Here is a 27904-nt window from a genome sequence, read left to right on the forward strand (position 1 = left end):
AAGACAAACGCCTTACGTCACCGGCGCGCGCAGGGTCTGGGGCGGGACACCTGCTCCGCCGAGGGGCGGGGAGAGCCCGGATTGGCTTGGGCCTTGTGCGACATGCGGCTCCGCCCCTCGGCCTATCTCACTCCATCCCCGCCCCGGCGTCGCGAGCGGAAGGCGGGCTGCGATGGAGGAGGGGCCCAGCGCGAAGTAGACGACGCAAAAGGGAGGCGGGGCCCCGCCGGGCCCTGATTGAAGGGCTGGGGGCGCGGCCGGGGCGGGGATACGGGTCAAAGTATAATACTTGTGAGAAGCCTTGCGCGGTACCTGCTTCAGGGTGCGTGGTGATAGGGTGGCGACCATGCGGAAAGTGGTCTTGATCACCGGGGCGAGCAGGTGAGGGCTCCGTCGCGATCCTGGCGGCGGTGGGGCGGGGGTCCGAGGGAGCAGGAAGTACCGGGCCAGGACGACCTGCCGCCGACCGACTCCGGAAGCTCCCGTCGCTGACCCTGCCTCGGTGGGGACTATGGCCGAGATCCTGGCCCGCTCTTCCCTGGGTCCCCCACTGCGCGAGGTACCGGACTTGTCGGCCCAGTGAGGGGCTCAGTAACTGGTGCTTTGAATTAAACATGACAGCGGAAAGAAAACTAGAGCGCCACTAAGAGATGAGTGTCTCAGTGACGATTCTGTCAGTATCCAGGGAAAGGGCGCTTCCCACGCAGACCTCGCCTCCTTCCCGTCTTTGACTTTCTCATCACTGGTAATTTAATCGTGACTAGGTCGCCATATTTTGTATTCCAGCTGTTTTTTCTGTGCTAGACTTCTGGACCTAGGTAAATTTTAGCGTCCATGAGCGTTAGAACACTGGGGGGAAAAATCTCATTCCATGTAACACAGTGCTAGACACCTAGTATATACACTCTTCAGAAACTCAGAGAAAAGCAACTTTTTCCTGTTAAGGCATGGAAGGAGTGCAAGTAACCATGTTGCCAATGAGTAATTACTCCAGGGTTGGGCATTTGGATTCAGCCTCTTCTAGAGTGTGTTTTACTTCTCATTTGCAATTAAGTGAACTGTGTGGAGGATGAAAGTAACCAAACCATTTTTCTAATTGTTGCATTTAGAGTTTTGCGGGGATTAAGACTGAGGATATGTTAAATGTCATTTAAAATTAGTTCACTTTCAGTTATCTGGCCATGTCCATGTTAATTAAGCCAAACCTGGCAGGTGTCTGTAATGGGCAGAATTTTAGCGTGCCCTCACCTGAGTAACTTTAACAACTGGTTCGGTGCTTCCTATGTGGAAGTTGCTTAAATAAGTCAGACTTGATTTTGTGTGTTTGTTTCTTTTACAAATATTGTGATACGTGCAATTGTATATTTATAGTAAAGGCCTATTCTCAAGTGGGGATGAATAAACATAACTATATTTGATGCTCAGGTTACTGATGGTACTAGGCTCTTTGCCTGGAATCAGCTTAAGTCTTGGAAGAAAACCCATTTACTCAGGTTTTCATTGTTATCAGCCAACCTGGTCTGAATGCTGTCGCCATTATGTGGTTTCACAATGCTCTTTCTGAAGGAGGTCATTTATCTTTGACACTTGTACTCATCCCTGCTTCTCTCTCCTGGTACCCATCTTATATGTCCCATTCCTATCTTCTACTTAATCATGTTGAGTTCTTTCTCTTCCTGTTGGTTATTCAATCGTAGTAGTTGAGAGGGACTTGTATCTCCTGCCATGTTACTTATACCTTTCCTTGAAAGATTCATCCATTCCTTATCAGGAATTTCTGGTGCTCCTGATGGTGGCCATGATACCAACAGATAGTAGAGCCCTTGCCCTTGAGGAACTTAGACAGCAGAGTAAAACATGCACACCGGAAAACACTAATAAGATGTTCTTTTCCATATTTGCTGGTGATGTACTGAATCACTTTCATGAGTGTCATAATCAGTGTAAAATGGAAACCGCTGGCAGGATAAACTGTGTCTTAAAAGAAATGCTAAAGGAGAACTCTGATTTGCAGTCGAGTTATTTGGGTCATCGAGCTTTTGCAGAATGAAAGAAACACAAACGGCACAGCGTCCTGAGCCAGTGACTATTAGAGTTGGAGGGTTCCCCCTTCTTTACATAATTTTTGAATTCTTTCTGTCTACCTGGGCTCCTGGTTGGGGCTCAAGTTGACAAAATCAGTCTCTGAGCCAGGGAGAAATGCTTCTCTTTGGCACCATCTCATTTAATGCATATTCTGTATCTGAATTGTCCTTTCAGTGGCGTTGGCCTAGCCCTCTGCAGGCGGTTGCTGGAGGAAGACCATGAGCTTCACCTGTGCTTGGCGTGCAGGAACATGAGCAAAGCGGAAGCCGTCCGCACTGCTCTGCTGGCCTCGCACCCCACCGCCGAGGTCTCCACCGTGCAGGTGGATGTCAGCAGCCTGCCGTCAGTGTTCCAGGCCTCCAAGGAGCTCAAGCAAAGGTATGCCTCTTGTGGATGGCTTTTCTCTCATGTGACTGTGCAACACAACAGCTAATAGAATAAGAGAGGATAGGAAAACCTAAAAAAGAAATAGGTGCAGTATAAAAAGAAGTTACGCTGAGGAAGTCTGTATAGAGTGACCCGTTGTTGCCTTGCCTCAGTACCAAAATTTCATTCTCAGTCATAATCGTGACCATTCCATGAAGATTAATTTATCAGTGTATTTTGACATGTGGTCAGTTGTGAAGCCTTATGTTAGTGTAACTCCTTTGATGTTTGAATGCATTTTTTTGCATCTTTCCTTCACATAAGAACTTCATTAAGTGGTAGGGCAGGTACTGACAAGTGAAGAAACTTCCCCAGGCCACTAAAAATTTGTTCATACCTGGACAGTAATTGGCATGTAATAAACATTTGATAAATATTTAGTATATGAAGGGATAGAGTCCTTGGATGTATAAATTCCCTGAAAGTGTGTACAATAAATTGCATATGGGTGCACAATGCATTTTTCTGGAGAGAGAGGGCATGCTTTTTATTAAATTCTAAGAGGAATTTATGATAAAAAAGTCAAGAACCCTGCACTAGTCCATGCTGAGTCCTAGCAATATCTGGAATAATTAAATTTAATCAGTCATTTAATTTAATCAATAAATTATTAATTACATTTTTGTAATTGAGGCCCTCACAAAGCAAGAGTTGCTTTATTTCCTTGGACAATAAAATGAACTTCAGTATACATAAGGAAGGCCTTCTTGGTTAAAGCATTGGCTGAAGAATAATAGTTTGCATTTTATTTATGTTTATTGATAGCAGTTTGCATTACCCTGTTCCACATGTACAAGTTACAAAGTGAAACTGGCTTACTTCGCCACAGTTTTCCCTGCAGCCTTAGCCCTTTGTAAATGAGGGTTTGCTCTCCTCTACTGCGGAGCTCCTAGAATTTTCTGTCACATTATCTTTCTGAAAACTGAGCTTTTCTAGGTTTCACATCTACTTTTCCATAACTTGTCTCCAAGTCTGTGAAACTGTACAGTCAGTGTCCTTACTGATTTAAAAACCCTCAAGTCGGGAGAGCAGTTATGAGTTTCAAGTCGTGTTTGCAGCCTTTCTATCCCCAAACCTTCTCAACCAGTTGGCTCTCTCATCCTGTTTTGTATGGATTTAGTTATTTACTTATTTAGCAGAATAGAACCTTCATCGTCAGTTAGTCGTAGCCCATTTCAGTACAGTTTTGAGATTTCAAGTTGTGACGTTCATAGTAGTACTGACTATTCTCAACTGCCTTCAAAGGCTCAGGATGGGTTATCACAGTTTTAGTAATTTAGTATTTAGTAAGATATTTAGTAATTCGACCCAAACATAAGGGGGAAGGCTGTGGGGAAGAAGGCAGCACTAAGACGATGCGTTGTCCCAGCTGCCTGTCAGCATTTAAGTGCAGCGTTGATGTATTTATTTAATCCTCAAAACAGCTCTCTTTGAGGTGGGCGGTATTATCCGAATTTAGGAAATGATGGTTGTAGTGACACTGACAAATTTGGGAATATGTGACAGTGTCCAGATAGATCTCTTGCTTATACGAAGGATGTCTTGCACTTAATGGCCCAAATGGATATCTTCGACTATGGACCTAAATTTAGAGGCGAAGAGAGCTTGAGAAGGGCCCTTTCCAGTTGGCTGAAGCAGCACCATTCCTGATGCTGGTCTTTCCACCTGTGATACTCTGTTCTATTAGATTTGTGCCGCTGAAAACTGATAAGGAATAGTGGTTCCGTTTTATCCAGAATAGAGCAATTGTGTCAGTCATTTAAGTTTTCAAGGGTACTATGCCATTTTACTGCAGCCAGACCTGAATTTGGAAATTTGCCATTTCCACTCTTTGCTAAACATTCCCTCTCCGTTCCCAGCGAGATTTGTTAGTATACTTAGATGAAAGTTTGCAAATTAGATAATGGAACAACTAGCAACAGCTGGACCCGTACTGTCTTTGCAGCTCTTACATGGATAACCTGATGGTATCAGTATGAGCAATTTAAACAGTCAGTTTATAATTAGAGCCATGCGGCTGTTGATTACTTATAGGATGATCAGCAAATGTCGTGTGTGGTGTGTATTGGTAACCATGTATGATCCTGAGGTACCAGCTTTAGTAGCTGTGGCCCTTGTTGTCCTGGGTTATAAGGAGGACATGGAGACAGTGTCGTGCACAGAATTCTAGGCGACATTTTGAATATTCATGGTAAGTATTATGAGCACAGGCTCTACTTACCTTGAACCTAGTTCAAAAAGAATACACTTAGATCAAGGTTTACGTTGGTGAAAAAAGCTTCACAAGTCAGCATTTCACACGTGTCCTGGAGGGAGCCTATCGGGAGAACCTTACCCCCATTCAGCTTCTATAATCTCACTGTATTCTTGTGAGCTTTCATCATTTTATGACACAGAGCCCCTGGCCATGAGCAAGGAAGGGTTTCCACATGGATCTAATGCTCTGGTGGATATCTTGGCGTTCAGATTCCAGCACTGATGGATCAGATTATATAGATTTTACTTGTCAATGAGGGAAGATGTGAATAAAAAAAAAAAGACAAAAAACTTTCTAAGACCAGAAGGAGAGTGGGTTTAATAGAAAGTTGCTTCAATACCTTGTTGGGAGGACTAAGCTGGAAGGAGTATTGATCAGAGAAGATTTGACTTCAAAGCCCGTTACAGCTCTCCAAATTCTGTTTGAAGCCACCATCCAAAAAAAGAATACTCAACTATTTACCATGGCTAAAGAAAAACTGTTGAGAAAGTAATACTGATGCTTTAGCTTGCTATGGCCATCTTTTTGGTTCAGAAAGTACTTTCTGTCCTTCATAGGCCTTCTTTATTCTAGTTGCTCAAAGAGATAACTAACAATCTTTTTTTGGTTTTACTTGCAGGTTTCAGAGATTTGACTACGTATATCTAAATGCTGGGATCATGCCTAATCCACAGCTAAATATCAAAGCACTTTTCTGTGGCCTCTTTTCAAGGTAATTTCCATCTTCTAGGTGAACTGATTGGAAGGAAGGTGTTTATTACTTTGCCTAGTTTTGCCCTCAGTAGGATAACTTGAGGAGATGAGGGGGTGTTGAGAAGAATGAAGACAGAAAGGGCGTGTTGCAGCCATGTCATGAAAGGAGGTTTCATCTTTGTGAGGAATGTTGCAAGTCATGATTCTTACTGTGTTCTTGGTCCCCAGGACATTCTGAGTGGTTGGACGTTTTGGCAGGTCAATTTTGGTCTGCCTGACTGTGTCTGTCAGCAAGAACATTTCAGAACTAGGCAGAGTTGTCAGTGAGACTCTAATACGCAGGAAGGCAACTTTAGAAGCATTTCTCAGCTGTATGTCCGGTGCCCTGACCAGTAGGCTGGGGAAATGTACAGACCTAAATACCTTCCTGGGAGATTCTCAATATGCATTATTATAGTGGCTTCCAAAAATGTTTAACCACAACCTACAGTAAGAAATAAATCTTATTTTGTGACCCAGGGTACTTATTCATAAATAGATATTACTCTTACTGTATGCTATTTCCTATACTGCTACTTTTGTTTTACTTCTCTGCCATTAAACACACGCAGCCCTACACACAAAATTCCACGCTGGTCTTGACCTATGACATAGATCTCACAACAAATCAATTAGTATATTCGATGCTTTAGGAATTCCTGATAATAAAACAGCCTGTTTAACTTTGTTCAGCAGTTAAACATCAGTGTTCAGGGGAAGACTTTTTCTTCTTGGCGTAGCTATTATTCCCCCAGGGCAGTTGACTTGTAACCTGATTTGGAAAGAGGTGACGAGAGTTTTTGCAGCAGGTTTTTGAGAGACTCAGGTTCCTATTGGTAGTATGAGCTATAACTATGTAAGTCCTTCTGTGAATTGGGGCAAGAAAGCATTTTTGCATTTGATTTAGTACTCATGATAACCCACTCTGAGAAATAGGTATTTTTGTTCCTGTTATTACAGAATCAAGGAAAATGTAGTTTGGGGGTGGGGGAAGGCAGGAGGGGGTGTCTGTTTAGTATCTTCAGTTAAAGAAGCTTTAAAAAGTCATGCAATTGTCTTCTGCTGTTTCAGAAAAGCGATTCATATATTCTCCACAGCTGAAGGAGTGCTGACCCAGAGTGAAAAGATTACTGCCGATGGCCTCCAGGAGGTGTTTGAAACCAATGTCTTTGGCCACTTTATCCTGGTAAAAAGGCTTTGGGCTTAATAAGCCAACACTTAGTGCTGTGATCCTAAACACTTGCACAGATAGATCACAGTGCTGTTTTGTTAAGCGCATTAGTTTATGGCTAGCATTAAATCTTTGAGTATTTAAATAAGGTGATCACTCTACTCTTTGAAGACATTGCTTAAAGCAGCCTACTGGTATATTTTTTCTTTTGACATCAGCTTTAGAGATCGGAGAGAAAGTAAGGTATAAACACATAAGCACCTTCAGAAACAATGTACAGAACTGAGAAAGTGCACCAGTACTGTTCTAAATGGTCTTTGAAACTGGGCTTTGCATCAGATAGGATGGGGTGACAGGGAAGCCATTATTAAACAGTACTTCATGGTTAATCTTTTACTATCTTGATTTGTGATTTTTTAAAGCATCCAGTCTGGTGTGTTACAGTTTCAGGCAACTATAAAGTTAAGCAAGGGATGTGTAACTTGTCTGGGTTGTTCTGTGCTTTTGCCTTAGGTTTAATCTCATAGGACAACTTTAATATCTAGATTAAGTAATGGCCAGATCTGTTGCCAGTTGCTTTTAATTCCTTGGTGCTAGAAGAACTTCTTCTAATGCTGGGTTTGCTTGCATAGAACTTGTATCTCTGACACTTTTATATTCATGATCACTTTTTTCACCTTAAACCTAATTTCCCTCAAAATTGGACCTCCTTGAGGACTAGCCTGTATATACATAATTTAAGATATACATAAACATTGGAATATTGTGAAACCACTAAAAGAAATAAGATAAATATTTTGCACTTACATGGGATAGCCTCCAGTATTTCATAATTGAGAAGAAATAGCAGGTTGCAATATGTATAGTGTGATCTCATTTGTATAAACAAACAGAAAAATATATATCTTTACACATTGTATATACGTGTATATACTATTTCTAGAATGATACAGATGAAATGGGAACAGTGGATACCTTTGAACTGGGGTGCCAGAGCATCAGGGATGAGTGGGAGATTCATGTGTCATTCTAGATCCTTTAGAATGACACATGAATCTTAAAAAAAAAATATGTGGTATTACCTTTTCAATGACAAAAGTTAAAATGTAGTTCAGGATGGGATTGAATTCTTACATGGTCATGTTTTATAACTCTACAGGGATTCATTATCTAATATTTCCTTTATCTTTTCATTATCCTCTCTTTCTTTGCCCTCTTTTCAAATTATTAAATTAATTGGCAATGATAGAGGGTAAGTTAATTGTTACTGTTAATAGTCTGTTAATTTTTTGATGAATCTATTGTTTAAAAAATTAAGTTGTTAAGGAAATCTAGTATTGCTGTAATCCAGGTTGGGGGAATGGCAGAGGAGAGTTGTGGCCAAAGGCACAGTTATAGGTGTCCTTGTGACATGACTTATCCTTGTGTATCCTTATATAGGTAGGCCTGTCAGCAGGGGTTTGGGGATTGATTTATCAAATAAAATGATAGGAAGGTTTATGATGCCTTCCATTCTCTCCAAATTAGTTTTAGGAATCTTACAACTTTTTATGGATCACAAACTTGGATTCTATGTCCAGGTGTAAATGCATTATATAAATGGATCCATCCCCAGTTTGATTATAAATGACCAAACTTTTAGGGCTGTTAAAAGAGTAGAGAGAATTTCTGTAAAGTTCCAGGCACAGTGCAGTATTACAGTTGTGGAACCAGGTAACTGATTTAATCTCATGTTCATGAGTTCTCTTGATTGTGTTTGATGTAAATGTTCATTGCACCTCTGGAAGCTTTCCTAGATTTTTCTTTAATAAAAGTTTTAGGATAATTTTAGATTTATAGAATTATTGCAAAGAGAGTTCCTGCATACACTATGCCCAGTTTCCTCTATTATTGACATCTTACATTAGTATGGTAGATTTGTCACAATTAGTGAACCAATATTGATACATTACTATTAATGAAAGTCCATACCTTATTCAGAACTCTTTAATTTTGTGTGATGTCCCTTTTCAGTTCTAGCACCTCTTCTAGGATACCACATTACATTTAATAGTCAAATCTCCTTAGGCTCTTCTTGGTTGTGATAGTTTCTCACACTTTCCTTGTTTTTGAAGACCTTGACAGTTTTGGGATTACTGCTCAGGTATTTGTACAAGGTCCCTTGATTGGGATTTGTCTGTTTTCCTCATGGTTAGATTTGAGAAAATGTGTTTTTAGGAAGAAAACCACAGAGATGGAGTGCCATTCTTGTCACATCCAATCAATATGTTTTATCAGTATTGATGTTCTTTTTTTTTTAACATCTTTATTGGAGTATAATTGCTTTACAATGTTGTGTTAGTTTCTGCTGTTTAACAAAGTGAATCAGCTATATGCATATGTATATCCCCATATCCCCTCCCTCTTGCGTCTCCCTCCCACACTCCTTATCCCACCCATCTAGGTGGTCGCAAAGCGCTGAGCTAATCTCCCTGTGTTATGCAGCTGCTTCCCACTAGCTAGCTATTTTACATTTGGTAGTGTATATATGTCAGTGCTACTCTCTCACTTTGTCCCAGCTTCCCCTTCCCCTTCCCTGTGTCCTCAAGTCCATTCTCTACATCTGCATCTTTATTCCTGTCCTGCCCTTAGGTTCATCTGAACCTTTTTTTTTTTTTTAAGATTCCATATATATGTGTTAGCATACAGTATTTGTTTTTCTCTTTCTGACTTACTTCACTCTGTATGACAGATTCTAGGTATATTGATGTTCTTTTTGATCCCCTGACTTGAATCAGTGTTTGTTAGGTTTTTCCACTATTAAGTTACTTGTTTCTTTCTCCCTTTACATACTGTACTCTTTGGAAGAGAGTTACTATGTGTAGCCCACACTTAAAGGGTTGTGCTTGACCTCCTTAAGAGTAGAGTAGCTATATGAATTACTTGGAATTTTCTGCAAGGGAGATTTGTCTATTTTCCTCCACTGAAATCTTTATTCAATCACTTATTTATTGGCCTATTATTCCTCAGTAAAACTGAAAAAAATCATTTGTTATATCCATTCAGATTCATGGATATATATTTTCTCCTTTGTATTATAAATACTACTTTATTTTCTTGCTCAAATTATTTTAGTTTGGGCCATTGGGAGCTCTTTCAGTTGGAACCTCTATATCTTTTTTTAAAATTTATTTTATTTATTAAAAATTTTATTGAAGTACAGTTGATTTACAATGTTGTGTTAGTTTCAGGTGTACAGCAAAGTGATTCAGTTATATGTACATGTATGTGTGTGTATATATACACACACACACACACACACACACACATATCTTTTTGTTTCAGATTCTTTTCCCATATAGATTATTACAAAATATTGAGTATAGTTCCCTGTGCTATACTTGTTGGTTATCTATTTTTTATATGGTAGTGTGTATATGTTATTCCCAAATTCCTAATTTATCCCTCCCCCCAACCTTTCCTCTTTGGTAACCATAAGTTTGTTTTCTATGTCTGTGAGTCTGTTTCATAAATAAGTTCATTTGTATCATTTTTTTAGATTTCACATATAAGTGATGTCATATGATATTTGTCTTTCTCTGACTTACTTCACTTAGTATGATAGGTCCATCCATGTTGCTGCAAATGGTATTATTTCATTCTTTTTTTATGGCTGAGTAATATTCCATTGTGATATAAATATATGCACACATACCACATCTTCTTTATCCATTTATCTGTCGATGGACATTTAGATTGCTTCCATGTCTTGGGTATTGTAAATAGTACTTCAATGAACATTGGGGTGCATGTATCTTTTTGCAGTATGGTTTTCTCCAGATGCCCAAGAGTGGGATTGCAGGATCATATGGTAGCTCTATTTTTAGTAGAGCTCCTCCATACTGTTCTCCATAGTGGCTGTACCAGTTTACATTCCCATCAACAGTGTAAGAGGGTTCCCTTTTCTCCACACCCTCCCCAGCATTTATTATTTGTAGTCTGGTGTGAGGTGACACCTCATCGTAGTTTTGATTTGCATTTCTCTCATAATTAGCCATGTTGAGCATCTTTTCATGTGCCTCTTGGCCATCTGTATGTCTTCTTTGGAGAAATGTCTGTTTAGATCTTCTGCCCATGTTTTGACTGGGTTGTTTGTTTTTTTTGATATTGAGCTGTATGAGCTGTTTGTGTATTTTGGAAATTAATCCCTTTTTGGTTGCATCATTTGCAAATATTTTCTCCCATTCTGTAAGTTGTATTTTTGTTTTGTTTACGGTTTCCTTTGCTGTGCAAAAGCTTTTAAGTTTAATTAGGTCTCATTTGTTTATTTTTGTTTTCATTTTCATTAGGAGGTGGATCCAAAAAGATATTGCTGCAATTTATGTCAAAGAATGTTCTGCCTCTGTTTTCCTCTAGGAGTTTTATACTATCTGGTCTTACATTTAGGTCTGTAATCCACTTTGAGTTTATTTTTGTGTATGGTGTTAGGGAGTGTTCTAATTTCATTCTTTTGCATGTAGCTGTCCAGTTTTCCCCTCACCACTTATTGAAGAGACTGTCTTTCTCCATTGTATATTCTTGCCTCCTTTGTCGTAGATTAGTTGACCATAGCTGCGTGGGTTTATTTCTAGGCTTTCTGTCCTGTGGAACCTCTATATCTTTGACATACCCTCCTCATTATGGCTTTCTGGTTTTTGTTCTGAGCACATCCTTTCTGGCACCACATGGTGTTTAAGACTCATCTTATGTATTTCCTATCCCAGTCTTAGAATCAACCATTTTCCTAAGGAGATCTGTTTCCTTTTATTGGAGAATGGTACTAGAAACCAAGGTCTGCGTGCTTATTGCTGTTGAGATAGCATTTGCTTCTAGGCTCTCTCAGCTAACAGAGCAAGGATGTATCTATGTGCATACTAACCCATGTATGTATAAATATCTGTAAATATTTTGTATGTAACCATCTGAATCTTTATTAAGCTAATCACGAGTTCACACTGATGTCTCTGACTCTAATCCCTTACCACATAGATCAGTCTAGTCTCCTTCTCTTGCGTACCTGTGTCCCACTCTACCAATGACATACCTGTTCAATTCTAGTGTACATTTGTATCGGTTTCAAAATTGTTATCTTGTACTCCCCCAGTGTATTTTGATACATTTTTTTGTTTCTTTTATTCCTCATTCAGATTCGGGAACTGGAATCTCTCCTGTGTCATAGTGACAGTCCGTCTCAGCTCATCTGGACATCATCTCGTAATGCAGTGAAATCTAATTTCAGCCTTGAGGACATCCAGCACAGCAAAGGCCAGGAGCCCTACAGCTCTTCCAAATATGCTATTGACCTTCTGAGTGTGGCTTTGAACAGGAACTTCAACCAGCGGGTGAGGCCTGTCTCAGTGCTATGGAAATGGCAGGGCAGTGATTTCTGAACTACCATTGATTTCCTAGTAAGATGGCTGGCTTTCTATTAACTATTGTAGTTTAGAAGATGAAATATTGTTTCTTGAGCAGGATTGCTATGAGGAGAAGATAAGACATGACGAAGACTGACAGTTGGTGTATAGGAAAGTTTTAGGGCCGAGATAATTAGCTCCTGACCTTTTAGGTATATGGGGGTTCACTCACCAGTCCATAGCTCTTCAAGAGCTATATTTTATATAACAGAATGATACTACTAACAATGTCAATAGTTACTGTTAAGCATTTGCTATGTTTTAGGTGCTGTCCTTTTTATCTACGTATGTCATTTAATACCTTTCCCATCATAGTGAGGTAGGTCTGAGTATTCCCATTTTCATATGAGGACACGAAAGTTTGGAGCCCTTAAGTCATTTGCCCAGAAGTCACGCAGCTAGTAAAGGGTAGAGCTCAGAGTTGAGCCCACGGCTAACTTCATAGCTTGGATTCTTCCCACTAAGCCATGCTGCCACCAGTGTTTATTATATCTGATGTTATAGGACAGTTGGTACTTAGAAAGCCTTCTGGAGAGTAGTGACCTTTGGTGAGGCTGGAGCTCTGTCTCTGTGAGGACCTGGGTTTTGAGAGCAGCTGTTGTCAGTCATGCTGGCTCCTTGTGGCCTCTGTGGTCTGGAACTTAGTGCTTCTTTGTGTGTCTCTCTTGCCCAGGTCCAAAATCTTAACTGGAAATCTCCGGTCTTTCCCATGGGCATTTTCCTTTGTTTGCTTTCCTTTGTTTGACTGTGTTTTTTGAGTGTGGCACTGGGGAGAAATTTAATTCCACTAATATTTACAAAAGACTGACCATTTTTAGGGTACTGGCTCAGGCTTAGAATCGAGGAGGAAGGAAAAATAAAAAGACAGTGCAGAAATTATCTGCCCTTAAGGGACGTTCTTTGATCACGCTTTTAGGTACAGCAATCTAAGCCTTACGGTAATGGTCTAGACCTGGTTGATTCTGCAATGGAGACCTTCATCAGGTGGAATTCTCACTTCTGAGAACTGGCTCTTAGAATCAAGCCTCTTAGTGAAGAGGGTGGTATAAAAGTAGAAGCTATGAGCATATTCTCTAGAAATGCATTTGAATCCTTGCTTTGTCACCAGCTTTGTAAACTTGGACAAATTATTTAATCTCCTTGTACTTCAGTTTCCTTATCTGAGAAACAGGGATAATAATAGTGCCTGCCTCATAGATTTGTTGGGAGGCTTGAATGATGGGATTGGTATGAAGCCGTCGCAGCCATGCATTGTGCTCAGAATGTGTGTGTGTATGTGTGTGTGTGCGTGTGTGCATGTGTCTGCACACATGTGGGTGTGAATGGGTGGGAGGGTGTGTGCTTACCTGCATGCATACATGTGTGAGTGTGCCTATCCACATGCACATGTGTGGGTTTTTTGGGTGTGTGCATATGTATATGAATGTGATTGTGTATGTGGTATGTGTGCTTGGGTATGGGTGTCTGGTCATGTGGTCTGCACCTGTGTGTGCATGTGCTTATGTGTGTTTGTGTGTTGACTGTTCTTCTTCTTCTTGTTATTATTTGAGCTCAGTGTGTTGGTCCAGTTTTGAGCCTCCTCCTGAGATTTCTTGAGATGTTTAAAAACTTGTCACAACTGCTTGTCCTCTGGAAACTCCCTTTTAGGGGTCAGGTCAGAGTGGATTAGCTTCTCTTTTCATAATAAGCTCTGGGATTTTGCTTGTCTCAATTGTCAAATAAGTTTTGGGATTTCATCTTTTACAGAAAAGGGAGATTTAGCTAATGCTGCTGCCTCCTAAAATCTGTGTGATTGTTTTGCAGCCTGTGATTTTTCTCCGTGGCTTTTATGAATAGAGAAGTAGCTAATAAAGAACTACCTCCCTTTGAAGGCTTGTATGACTGGAAATGTTGTTAGGTCTGTACAGGCTACCTGCAAAACTAACCATCCATGAATGACCCCTCACACAGGCCTTGTGGAAGTACCCAGGGTCGTCCCACTCATTCCCTAGGATTAAACATGTGGGGTGACTGTAGTCTTGGATAAGACGGCCTCCTTGCTTGTTTCTTTTGTTGCTTAATGTCAGAAAGTTGTATGTGTTGGAAGCCCTGGATTTTAGTTCACAGATGTCTTCATTTAGGGCTGAAAAGGCCCTAACTGTTCCTGGCTAGTTCCCAGAATAAGAAATTTTCCTTAGCTATCTTTGGGGCAAAATATTCTTGGGGAGAATTTTTGGTCTCTAAGACTCCTGACTTTTTTCAGGGGACTGTTGGTAAATCAGGGGGACTCTCGGGGGCTGGATTATCCGTGTCAGGCGCCTCCAGGCCCTTGCAGCACTGAATAAAGGAAGAAGACCTTCCAGCTTTTGATGCTCAGGGTGCCTTCCATCCCCTGAACTGACTGTGCTACACTGGCATTTTCTATTTTTGTTTAAAAGAAAAATAATAAGATTAAAAGTACTAAAAATAGGAATTAAAATGGTCAACATCTAAATAAGGTAACATGCAGTGAAAATTAAACCAAATAAACTAGTAAAACAAATCCCAGTGCTCCAAGGATTACTAAAGACCACCCAGGGCCTCTTCTATTACTAATATGTGCCGTACGTTAAGTGGGGCTCTCTTTATAGAACAGGTCTTTCTAAAATGATGAGTCCTGGGCTAAGAACCTGATTTAGAGATCTTCAGTTGGAGGAGGTCTTTGTGGAACTGCACACAGCCCTCGTTCCTCTCTGATGCCAGGAGCTCCCAACTCAAGCTAGAGATATGGACCTTATATACCTGCAGGGAAACAGAGACACAGTTGAGGTTTAGTTGTCTGTATTTACTAGATCAGAAACTTCTTGCAGGCAAAGACTTTACTGTGTATGTCTTTTTTTTTTATCTTAACTGCTTATTTTGATTGGTCAACTGATCTTCAATTAAGCCAATAACGTGGAAGACTCAGGTAACCAGGTCCTACTTTTCTCGTCCAGCTTCAAGCTTGGTTATTCTTTGTTCTCTAAGTTTCTTGAGAATAGAGACTTTATCTTACTATTTTTTTGCATCCTGAGTGCCTCTCATAGTTCTCAGTATGTGATTCTTAAACTGAAATGGTCTACCCAGCTTCAAGGACAACTTAGAGCATAAATCCTTGATGCCCTGGCTTGCTGGCTCATTTGTGTATCTCCTTTTTTAACTAACTAGCACATAAGTGACTCAAAGTATATTGAATTAAAATTAATTGCTACCCCCTCTGTGTTCCCAGGGGCTGTATTCCAGTGTAGCGTGCCCAGGTACGGTGTTGACCAATTTGACATATGGAATTATGCCTCCCTTTGTGTGGACGTTGATCATGCCAATCATATGGCTGGTAAGTGATGAATCCTTCTTGTCTTAGTTTACTTAAGCTGTTCGAGTTGGAACCAAAAAGTTGTGTTTAAGGGTTGGGAAATAAGAAATTGAATCTGAAGGTGGCAGAATTCCATTTCACTCAAGGGTTTTGACGTTACTTAGTATGTAATCTCTGCTTCATACTACCTGATATTCCGACTGTACCACCATCTGAGTGTCCACTTTTCTTTAAGGGAATGTTTCTTTGATCATGCACCATAGATCCCAAGAGTTCTATGATTATATAATTATGGGAAACCTGTGTTCACATATTATTGAGACGTATATTACGCCTCAATAATATGTTATATACGTCTCAGAGACATATTAATACATCTTTTGTTACCCAAACGTTATTGACTGGAGACGTTTCAATATTCATTTACATAACAAATCACCAGTGACAGGCATTAATTTCTGCAAAAATCCCCTGGTCAATAACGAGTTAAACGATATCAAACCGGATTTCTCTGAGCTTTTAATGTAGTCAGATGCATTAAAAGTTCCCCAAAAGTGTATGATTGTGCATTGTATGATCATAGAATCATGTTTTTGCTTGTTTGTTTTGTATTTTGAGCATCTTGCAGGACCAGTGTCCTCCAGTACACATTAGAAAATGTTGCTTTTAGGAAATGTCCCTCCCTTGTAGAGCTCGGGAAAAAATATCCCTCCATTATAGCAGGCAGAGAAAAAAGATGAGAAGGAAATATGCCTTCATGTTAAAAGTGGTTGATTGGAGTAATGGAGATTAAGTGATACTTCTTATTTAGATTTCTTTATTTTTTGAAACTTAAAAAAATGCTCTATAATAAGAAACGCAGGTTGTCTTTTTTTAATATTTAAATGAATAATGGTTTTGTGACTCTAAACCACCACGCAATGACTCTGGTTTTCTTTTTCTTAGTTACGCTTTTTTGCAAATGCTTTCACGTTGACACCATACAATGGAACAGAAGTACTGGTATGTTACTAGAGTTTTAATAGATTGTATTCACTTCGCAGATGTAGACTGTAAGTTCACTGGCTTAGAAACAATCTTAACAGAAAAGATAAGAGAACAAGCTCTGAACAATCAAGGTCCTGTTTAGGACTAAGTTCTGAGCGTTAGGAGTGAACTTTGAAAGTTTAGTATGTTTCATGGCACTGGGTACCGTGGTTGTGGGGGCAGCACTTCTGTAGAAGCAAACTACACGAGCAGCCGGAGGAGAGCACGGCGTGGAATACTGCAGCGGCAGGCAAAGCGAGACAGTGGCTGGGCAGTCAGTGTGAGATTTCCTGTGGAGAAGGTGTGTTTCATGGGTCAAGAGTAGAGGCAACGAAGTCCAGCTCCATTTCCTTATGGGAAGATTCTCTTTTCTCTGTTAATATTCGAGAATCGAGTTGTTACTTTATTAGAAAACAAGTTCGTTTCCTTAAATCACACATGGGTGGATTGCATGTGTTTCCTCATCAATGGCAGACATTACTAACGGATCATAATACTCTGTTCTGTTTACATAAATGATGTCTCTGAGTGTTTTTCAACTCAAGGCCCAAAGACATCCACTACTAATGGATCAGAATCGTCATACAAGATGACATTTATTTGTCCTCTGTGCTTTACACCATCTGGTTGAAATTCTGTTGTATTAAAGTCAGTTCTGTGTGTGTGTGTGTGTGTCTCCCTCACTCCACTTAGCTCCCTCAGGATTTTTGTTAGGCATCTTGAAAACCCGAGAGCCTAACACTGTAGCACTCATACTTAACAGATTCTTAAATCGTAGCTGAATTGAAATTAAGGCAAACGTTACGGGAATTGACTTGGCACTCTTCTTTTGATAAACATTGCAGAAACAAATGCATTTATTGTAGAGACACAAACATAGTAGAAGCAAGTACTTTTAAACTAATTTTAATTATTTCTTAATGTATATGTCAAACTATTTAAGATAATGAATAGTCCTTTAGTGTACTCATTCCGCACATTTATGTCCCTGAAAATCAAGTCTAGAGGTCAAGTATATATTCAGTGTCAGCGGTGTGGAAATAGAAGTCAAAATCTAGTTAGAAGTCAAAATAGTTAGAAGTTACTAAGGAGCTTAGAGTCATGTTTAGAAAAAAAGAATGAATAGAGAAAATAGACAAGGAAGTAAGACATTCTGTCATCTGGTGGCAAGTACTGTAGGAATAAACAGAAAGGAGGGTCACAGTGGGGCTGGACTAGTTGGAGGAGGCTTGCTTGCCGAGTCGGGCTTAAGGTTGGATTTGGATGAGATGAGCAGCATGACCCCAGTGTCACAGTTTAAAAAGTTTGTTGTGACCCTGCTGTAATTTCCTTCAGTGTGGATGGGTAGGATGTAATTACCACTTAGGGATGGTTATATATGCTGGTGGATACAGATGAGGGTTTGAGCACACCACGTGTGTAGCAAGAAGCTCTTCAATCTTTGGATAAGTTTTATCTCCTTAAATGGTTTGAACCTGAGTGGCCTAAAGCACAGTGGTTAAGAATGTGCTATATATAATTCTATTACTATGGAATTATAGTAATTCTGTTCAAATTCCATTTCTCCAGTTTCTGGCTGTGAACCCTTGGGCACATTTTTTTCTCTCATCTAAGCCTTTTTACTATTAACTATAAAATAGGAATTATAGGAGTAAATGAGAGAAGGCTTATTGTAAAGGATTCTGTGTATTTCAGCATTTAAGATTTTAAAGAAGACCACCTTAATGAAAAAAGTATAGTTCTGGCATGTGAACTGACAGATCAATGGAACAGAATAGAAAGTTGAGAATAGGCCCATAGCATACAGGGATTTGGTATATGATAATGATGGCCTTCCAAAACAATGGGGAAAAGATGGTTTATTCAGAAAATAATAGAATAGGATCTTTTCTTCATACCTTACAGTCAAATAAAATTCTAGGTAAGTTAAAAGATTTATCCATAAAAATTAAAATATATAGTTACTAGAAAAAAATACGGGGGTGGGGCACTCAGATCCTACAAGCGGCTTGGTGCTGCCAAAAAAAAAAAATCAAAAACGGGGAAGTTATAAAATAATTTAAGAGTGTGGAGGCTTAGCTACTCCCAGTAACCATAAAAGAAAAGACTGAAAATTTTGATTAAATAAAAGTAAAAAAATTTTACATGACTAAAATTCTCACTACACATATACTTGAAAGAGTAACCACAAAATGGAAGAAAAACACCTGCTACTCATACCATAGATAAAGGGTTACATTTTCTTAATATTTAAGGAGCTTCAACAAATCAAGAAAAACAACCTATTGGAACAATAGACAAAGGACATGAACAGAGAGTTTTGAAACTGTTTTAATCATATGAAAAGATGCCTAATCTTACTCCTACTAAGAGAAATGCGAATTAAAACTATAATGAAAAACTGTTTTTCAACTCTGATCAGCAAAGATTAGAACGTTTGATGATGTACTATATTGGCAGGGGTCTAGGGAAATAAGCACTCTTCTACATTGCTGGGGGGAGAGCAGACTGATATAGCCTCTATCAAGGACTCTTTTGACAAGATCATTCAAAATAATAAACACACATACCCTTAACCCAGCAGTTCCATCTTTGATATTTATCTTATCGATGTACTCAAACTTATAAGGAATGATGTATTCATCATTCATCACAGTGAGGTTTGTAATAGCCAAAACTGGAAAGAACCTCTAGGTCTATCAGTTGAAAACTGATTACATAAGGTATAGCACATCCATGAAATGGAATACTGCGCTACTTTAAAAGAGAATAAAATTTTCATATACTGATTTGAAAGTATCTCCAAGGCCTGTTCAAGTGAAAACTGCAAAGTGCGGAGTAGTGTGTATATCTTGCTTCCATTTGCATAAGAGAAATGGATACATATGTTTTTAAGCAAGTAGATTTTCTTAGAAGAATATACAAAATGCTAGCATGAGTGTTTGCTTCCAGAGAGGAGAACTGGGTGGCTAGAAAACTGGGGAGGAAGACTTTTTACCGTGTACATCTTTTGAAAGTTGTACGTGTGTGTGCTTACCTATTAATAAAGTATCACATCAGTGACCCATACTTTACCGTGGCGTGCGCTGAGTATCCACTCTGAATAAGCTCAAGTTCACATGCCGTGAACTTTAATTTGGGGATTAAGAGAAGGGACAGCTAAAATATGGTTTCTTGCTTTAAATAAAATTTCCGAAGTATGCTATTAAGCAGGCTGCGCTGCTGTCTTCCTTCGAATTATAGTAGTGGTTCATGAAGGCATCACAATTAGCTGCTGCTGTTCAGGGGGACTTTGAGAATCTGTTTGGGGCTCTGTAAAGTGCTGATTGTGATTGTACATCCCCTCCAGCCTCACTCACCTTGGGCAGAAGAGAAGAATCGTTGACACCCTCTTCCTTTCCAGGTCTGGCTTTTCCACCAAAAGCCCGAGTCTCTCAATCCCCTGGTGAAATATCTGAGTGCCACCACTGGCTTTGGAAGCAATTACGTAACGTCCAAAAAGGTAAATGTTTCCTTTGTTTCACTGAAGAGGTTGCTGCTGGGCTCCTGACCAGCCCTACCAGCTGCCCAGCTTCTCTCCCCTGGGGCTCCCGTCTCCGCTCGCTGGCATCCCATGGGCCTGTTTCCATTTCTTTCTGCTCTCTCCTGCCTCTCAGCCGTGGCACACCTTCTCTCCACCTAAACTGCTCTTCCCCTTCTTCTTTCTACTGATTCATTTCTACTGTTTATCCTTAAGATCACAGCTTTCGTGTGACCTTTTACATCAGGTCAGGTGCTTTCACGCTAGGCTTTTTTGACCTCTTATGCCAGTTCTGTGTAGTATTCATTCAGTAGCGGGCTCCCTTGTCCAAGGATAAGCTCCATGAGGAGGGGGGGATTGCACCCCCTTTCCTAGCATGTTCCCTTGCACATGGCAGGTGCTCAAGAAATGTGTCACAAGTTGGATGAAATATAAAGCATCTTTCTGAGTGAAGTTAGCTTCCCTTTGGGTGTTCAGTTCCACTTATGACAACTATTAGCTTTCACAGACTGGTGTTTTGAAGAGGTACAGGATGGAGTTTGGAAAAAAAAAATGAATGCTGTGTTTTGTAGACTCTGTGTAACCTAAAATGAAATTAAACATAGTTACAGGGGACATCCCTGGTGGCCCAGTGGTTAAGACTCGGCACTCCCAATGCAGGGGGCCCGGGTTCGATCCCTGGTCAGGGAACTAGATCTCGCATGCCACAACTAAAAATGATCCCGCGTGCTGCACCTAAAGATCCCACACGCGGCAACGAAGATCCTGTCTGCTGCAACCAGGACCCGGCACAGCCAGATAAATAAATAATAAAAATAAACATAGTTACAGATTAGAAAAATGAAAAAAATTTTATTTTGACCCTGTAAGGATTAATTTTGTTGGTTTTTTTTTTTTTTTTTTTTTGGCTGCATTGGGTCTTCGTTGCTGCGCACGGGCTTTCTCTAGTTGTGGCGAGCGTGGTCTACTCTTCCTTGCAGTGCACGGGCTTCTTATTGCAGTGGCTTCTCTTGTTGCGGAGCACGGGCTCCAGGTGCGTGGGCCTCAGTAGCTGTGGCTCATGAGCTCTAGAGCACAGGCTCAGTAGTTGTGGCGCACGGGCTTAGTTGCTTTGAGGCATGTGGGATCTTCCCGGACCAGGGCTCGAATCCGTGTCCCTCGCATTGGTAGGTGGATTGGTAGGCGGATTCTTAACCAGTGCGCCACCAGGGAAGTCCTAATTTTGTTGTATTTTTGTCATGAGTAAGGTTTACTTTCGCCTCCGATTTTTCACTGCCTAGCTTATTGTGAGGAAGAATCGGCATAAAATAAAATTAGATTGAAGCAAATAAGTTAGCTAAGTCAGAGTCAAAATTGTCAGTGATCTTGTCTATGTCAATAGCTTGAGGTCTAAGGGGAACCAGGCTCTCTGCTTCCCGTGGTATATGTTTACTGAAAATGAACCTATGAACCTCCAGTGTTTTCCAAAATACCTTTTGTGAGATAGTTCCTTGAGAAGATTTGCAGAAAGCAGTTTGTCAGCCAAGTAAGTTTGAAAAATGCTTCATATTATATTTCCCTCTTTCAGAGACATGCACAATGAACATTAGCCCAGTAAAGGCTTTGAGAAGTTGATACAGTTAAGAAATAAGCGTGACATGTTTCATCCTGCTGTTTGCAAGCTGTTCTTGACTGTACGACTTTTTCTTTTCTCTTTAAATTTTACATAATCCTTAACAACATCCCAAAGAACACACTTTGGGAACTCTATTGTAAACTAATGAGCTTACTTTTAGGCCCTCAGAATTTGTTTGAACTATCTACTGATCTCGAAGGAATGATTGGTTTACCAAGGGGAGAAAATGTTTAATTCTATAAACCAAAGTATTTTATTAGCATTTCATGGAAATGCATTGCAGAATATGTTTTAACCTTTGATTAATTTTGGGAAGTCAGCTCTCTGCTCTGTTTAAAGGTTGGGTTGAACTAAAGAGAGCTATAATGGCTCTTCCGGTTACAACATGAAAAAACACTAATATGATTGAATGAATATAAATATTTTTTCCAAAATGTTATAAAGTTTTCTTTCATTTTTTAGCCTTTTAGCTTTATGAAGAAAGAGCCTTTTTTTTTTTTTTTTTTTAAGTTTAGGCTCTGTGTTGACTTGGAAAGAGATAACACTTTATAGGGGCTGAAAGTTTGCTTTTACATACAGTGTGTAAGTTAAAATTAGATTTTCTACATAAAACAGAAGAATGTAAAATAATAGTGGATTAAACAAGATAAAAGCTTAGGTTTCTCGCATGTAAAGCAGTTTGGAGAGGCAACCTTAGGCTGGCCTGGCAGCTCTGCAAATTGTCAGGTACCCAGGTTCCTTCTGTCATCCCTGAGGTGTGGCCCTCATACTTATAGCTCTGGGGAGCAGCATGGAAGAAGGGAGAAAGAAAGGGGTGCCCTATTCCTTTTAAAGAGAGTCCGGGGTAGGTACCACACAACACTTCCACTTAATCTCATTGGCCAGAACATAGTCACCTGGTACCACTAACTTCAGTGAAGGCTGGAAATGTAGTCTTTCATCTGCAGGGCAGTGAGTTCAGCTAAGATCAGGGCTCTTTTACTAAAGAAGGTGGATATTAAGTAAGTAGCAGTTGGAATTTTTTTTTTAATTTCTTGATTTTCCTCTTTTGGCCTTTTTTATATCACAGATGTTTGGTGTCTTCTGTTACTAGGTACACAGCAGTTAGGGGAGACAGCAAAGCTCAGATCTTTCAGTCTTGCTATTTAAGGGAAGCATCAGTAGGCTTGGTGAGTGATGGAGTTTGGATGGAGAGTTAATGTGTCCTCAGGATTCCTAACATTCCCCACATGGCTGCCACTGCAGCCCATTCCAACTGGCCCTATTTTGGATTCTCTTACCTGTGTTATTTAAATGGCTCCCTTTTATTCAAATACTATTCATTTCATTTTTCCTTTGTAGTCATCCCTATCTTTGTTTCTTTTCCAGATAGACCTAGATGAAGACACTGCTGAAAAATTTTACCACAACTTACTGGAACTGGAAAAGGATATTAGGGTCACCATTCAAAAAACCAAAAACCAGAGCTGAAAATGGTGCTCTCTGAGCACCATTTTCATGCCTTCTGTGGATTCTGGAACACGTGGGTTTCTGCTGAGTTGGATGATGTGCATTTGTGGTAAACTGTGAGCTCTGATTGTCTCTTTGTTTCAGAATTACCTCTATGACTGTGCATGTGTTTGTGCACGTGAGAAAAAGATTGGTAAAATATCATATATTCTTAAGAATGGTGTTATATCAAAATTGTGCTAGTCACAGTTTGTTTATTCTGCGAACTGGAGCCCCAGCTACACTTCATGGGATGAGGTGTAGACTTGAATAATCATGACACAGACACACACTGGTTCTCCTTTTCACCTGCCCCAGCAGGAGGAAATACTGCCCATTCTCTGAGTGACCATCTTAGCCTTGTTCCTTTCAAGTAGTTTTCCTAGGTCTTGTATCTTATTTCTTCTTCCATATACTGCTTTTACCAATCCTAATACAGATGCCCATGTAATTAATCATAGTAACAAAAGTATATGTATTTGGGCCACTTGAATTATTTTTTTCTTATTTTAAAAACGTCTTTTATTGAGATTGATTTAGTCCATGTTAATAGTGGGCCTGACCTTTAACACAATTTGCAAATTTGTTTATTACTGACCCACTCGTTTTCATGACATTTTAGTGGATGTAATCTTGCAGCAAAAATGATTTATTCAGATTGTTTCAATGAAATTTTCCAATTGAATAATTACTGGTGGAATGTCTCCTGGTATCAGTAGTGGTCGAAAGTGGTTAGGACTTAGTTTGCATGATATGAAGACAAAATGCTAAGATGCCTAGATGTTTCAACCAACACCTGTAATATAATAGAGTTACAGTTTGAATGAGTTAATGTGAAAAATTATATGTAAATATAATTTCTTTACATTTTAAAGTATGGATTTTTGGTTATACTTTAAGTTTGTTGCTAAAGATATTTTTAATAACAATAAACGTATGTGAAAATGAGGGCTGAACACTCCACTGTCTTCAAGAAAGAAGGGTAAAGTTGGAGAGCTGAAAGCAGAGCTGGTTTTTGATCTTCTGTTCACTCGCTGTTAATTGGGAAGAAGGACTTTGTTATGGATCTCAAACTCTTCATCTGTGAAGGAATTATCTTTCTGCTTCCTCTGTTCATGGCTATGAAGTGAGCATTAAATGCAATGATATATGTGAATGACTAAAGAGCATCTTTTGAGAATGATGACTACAAAGTTTTTATTAGAGATTAATAAGCCAGAGTGTCATAGTTGAAATATTACTGTGTAAGGCACTGAGTGACCACGTCTCATCTGACTGAGAGTTGGTTCTGTTTCCCGAATGTTTTGTTTTAAATTGAAGTACAGTTGACTTAGTGTTTCAGATGTACAGCAAAGTGATTCAGTTATTTATATAGACGTATATTTCAGATTCTATTTCATTATAGGTATTACAAGATATTGAATATAGTTCCCTGTGCCATACAGTAGTTCCTTGTTGTTTGTTTTACACATAGTAACATGTATCTGTTAATCCCGAACTCCTAATTTATCTCCCCCAGCCCTGCTATCCCCTTTGGCAACCATAAACTTGTTTTCTTTGTCTGTGAGTCTATTTGTTTTATAAATAAGTTCATTTGTATCATATTTTTAGAATACATGTATAAGTGATATCGTGTGATATTTGTCTTTCTGTCTGACTTACCTCACTTAGTATAATAATCCCTGGGTCCATCCACGTTGGTGCAAATGGCGTTATTTCATTCTTTTTTATGGCTGAGTAGTATTCCATTGTATATTGTATGTGTGTGTGTGTGTGTCTGTATATCACATATTCTTTATCCATTCATCTGTCTGTGGACATTTAGGTGGCTTCCATGTCTTGGCTATTGTGAATAGTGCTGCTATGAGCATAGGGGTGCTTGTATCTTTTCCAGTCGGAGTTTTCATCTTTTCCAGATATATACCCAGGAGTGGGATTGCTGGATCATATGGTAACTGTTTTTACATTTTTAAGGAACCTCCAGACTGTTCTCCATAGTGGCTCTACCAATTTACATTCCAACCTACAGCATAAGAGGGTTCCCTTTTCTCCACACCCTCTCTAGCATTTACTATTTGTAGACTTTTTTTTTTAATATGTTTTGGCTCTGTTGGGCCTTCATTGCTGCGCACGCAGGCTTTCTCTAGTTGCGGCGAGCGGGAGCTACTCTTTGTTGCGGTGCGTGGGCTTCTCACTGTGGTGGCTTCTCTTGTTGCGGAGCACGGGCTCTAGGCACCCAGGCTTCAGTAGTTGTGGCACGCAGGCTCAGTAGTTGTGGCGCATGGGCTTAGTTTCTCCATGGCATGTGGGATCTTCCTGGACTAGGGGTTGAACCCATGTCCCCTGCATTAGCAGGTGGAGTCTTAACCACTGTGCCACCAGGGAAGTCCCTATTTGCAGACTTTTTGATGACGACCATTCTGACCGGTGTGAGGTGATACCTATTGTAGTTTTGATGTGCATTTCTCTAATTAGCAATGTTGAGCATCTTTTCATGTGCATTTTGGCCATCTGTATGTCTTCTGTGGAGAAATGTCTATTTAGGTCTTCTGTTCATTTTTTTTGATTGCGGTATTTGGTTTTGTTTCAACATTGAGTGGTATAAGCTATTTGTATATTTTAGAAATTAACCCCTTGTCAATCACATCATTTGTAAATATTTTCTCCCATTCTGTAGGTTGTCTTTTCATTTTATTGATGGTTCCCTTTGCTTTTAAACTTCTAAGTTTAATTAGGTCCTGTTTATTTTTGCTTTTATTTCTTTCTTTTACTTTAGGAGATGGATACAAAAAAGTATTGCTGCAATTTATGTGTTCTGCCTATATTTTCCTCTAGGAGTTTTATAGTATCCACTCTTACACTTAGGCATTTAATCCATTTTGAGTTTTTTTTTGTATAGAGTATTAGAGAATGTTATAATTTCATTATTTTACATGTAGCTGTCTAGTTTTCCCAGCACCACTTATTGAAGAGACTGAATTTTCTCCATTGTATATTCTTGCCTCCTTTGTCGTAGATTAATTGACCATAGCTGTGTGGGTTTATTTCTGGGCTTTCTATCCTGTTCCTTGATCTATGTGTCTGTTTTTGTGTCAGTACCATACTGTTTTGATGACTATAGCTTTGTAGTATAGTCTTTAGTCAGTGAGCCTGATTCCTCCAGCTCCGTTTTTCTTTCTCAAGATTCCTTTGGCATTTCAGGGTTTTATGTTTCCATACAAATTTAAAAATTTTTTGTTTTAGTTCTGTGAAAAATACCATTAGTAACTTGATTGATAGGGATTGCATTGAATCTGTAGACTGCCTTGGGAAGTATGGTCATTTTCACAATATCGATTCTTCCAATCCAAGAACACATTATATCTTTCCGTTTATGTCATTCTCAATTTTTCATCACCATCTTATAGTTTTTGGAGTACAGGACTTTTGCCTCCTTAGGTAGGTTTATTCCTAGATATTTTATTCTTTTTCATGCAATAGTAAATGGGATTGTTTCCTTAATTACTCTTTCTGATATTTCATTGTTAGTGTATAGAAATGCAACAGATTTCTGTGTATTAATTCTGTATCCTGTAATTTTACTGAATTCATTGATGAACTCTAGTAGTTTTCTGGTAGCATCTTTAGGATTTTCTATATATAGTATCATGTCATCTGCAGAGACAATTTTACTTCTTCCTTTCCAATTTAGATTCCTTTTATTCCTTTTTCTTCTCTGATTGATGTGGCTAAGACTTCCAAAACTATTTTGAATAAAAGTGGCAAGAGTGGGCATCGTTGTCTTATTCCTGATCTTAGAGGGAATGTGTTCAGCTTTTCACAGTTGAGTATGATGCTAGCTGTGGGTTTGTCATATATGTCCTTTATTATGTTAAGGTATATTCCCTCTATGCCTACTTCCTGGAGAGTTTTTATCATAAAAGGATGGTGAATTTTATCAAAAACTTTTTCTGCATCTATTGAGATTAACAAATTGAAGGATAAAACCATATGATAATGTGGTGTATCAGGTTGATTGACTTGCAGATATTGAAAAATTCCTTGCATCCTGGGGATAAATCCCATTTGATCATGGTGTATGATCCTTTTAATGTATTGTTGGATTCAGTTTGCTTATATTTTGTTGAGGATTTTTGCATCTATATTCATCAGTGATATTGGCCTGTAATTTTCTTTGTGGCATCTTTGTCTGGTTTTGGTATCAGGGTGATGGTGGCCTCATAGAATGAGTTTGAAAGTGTTTCTTCCTCTGCAGTTTTTTTTTAGAATAGTTTCAGAAGGACAGGTGGTACTTCTTCTCTAAATGATTGGTAAAATTCACCTATGAAGGTATCTGGTCCTGGACTTTTGTTTGTTAGGAGTTTAATTACTGATTCAATTTCATTACTGGTAATTGGTCTGTTCATATTTTCTATTTCTTCCTAATTCAGTCTTGGGAGATTGTACATTTATAAGAAATTTTCCATTTCTTCTAGGTTATCCATTTATTGGAATATAATTGCTTGAAGTAGTCTCTTATGGCCATTTGTAACTTCTTTTTCATTTCTGATTTTGTTGATTTTGGCCCTCTTTTTTTTTCTTGTTGAGTCTGGATAAAGGTTTATCAATTTTGTTTCTTTTAGAAGAAACAGCTTTTAATGCCACTGATCTTTACTATTGTTTTTCAGTCTCTATTTTATTTGTTTCTGCTCTGATCTTTATGATTTCTTTCCTTGTACTAACTTTGGGTTTTGATTGTTCTTCTTTCTCAAGTTGCTTTTTGTGTAAGGTTACGTTATTTGAGATTTTTCTTGTTTCCTGAGGTAAGCTCATATTGCTATAAACTTCCCTCTTAGAACTGCT

General features: G+C 39.2%; 1 protein-coding gene across 2 annotated transcripts; it reads left to right on the forward strand.

Annotated features, from left to right (window-relative positions):
* The first annotated feature begins 202 nt into the window (after positions 1 to 202).
* Positions 203 to 26617, forward strand: HSD17B7 (hydroxysteroid 17-beta dehydrogenase 7). 2 transcript variants are annotated; one of them, XM_007191063.2, is made up of 9 exons: positions 203 to 381; positions 2260 to 2463; positions 5388 to 5480; positions 6572 to 6686; positions 11837 to 12031; positions 15330 to 15434; positions 16359 to 16415; positions 19843 to 19941; positions 22943 to 26617. In XM_007191063.2, exons 1-9 carry the CDS (start codon positions 347 to 349, stop codon positions 23042 to 23044), a joined length of 1005 nt encoding a protein of 334 aa, XP_007191125.1. In that variant the 5' UTR covers positions 203 to 346; the 3' UTR covers positions 23045 to 26617. The 2 variants fall into 2 exon arrangements, with proteins under 2 accessions (XP_007191125.1, XP_007191126.1); XM_007191064.3 differs by lacking the exon at positions 203 to 381 and adding an exon at positions 609 to 745.
* Positions 26618 to 27904: the final 1287 nt, after the last annotated feature.

The sequence above is a fragment of the Balaenoptera acutorostrata genome, chromosome 1, assembly GCF_949987535.1.
Source record: "Balaenoptera acutorostrata chromosome 1, mBalAcu1.1, whole genome shotgun sequence".
Lineage (NCBI taxonomy): Eukaryota > Metazoa > Chordata > Mammalia > Artiodactyla > Balaenopteridae > Balaenoptera > Balaenoptera acutorostrata.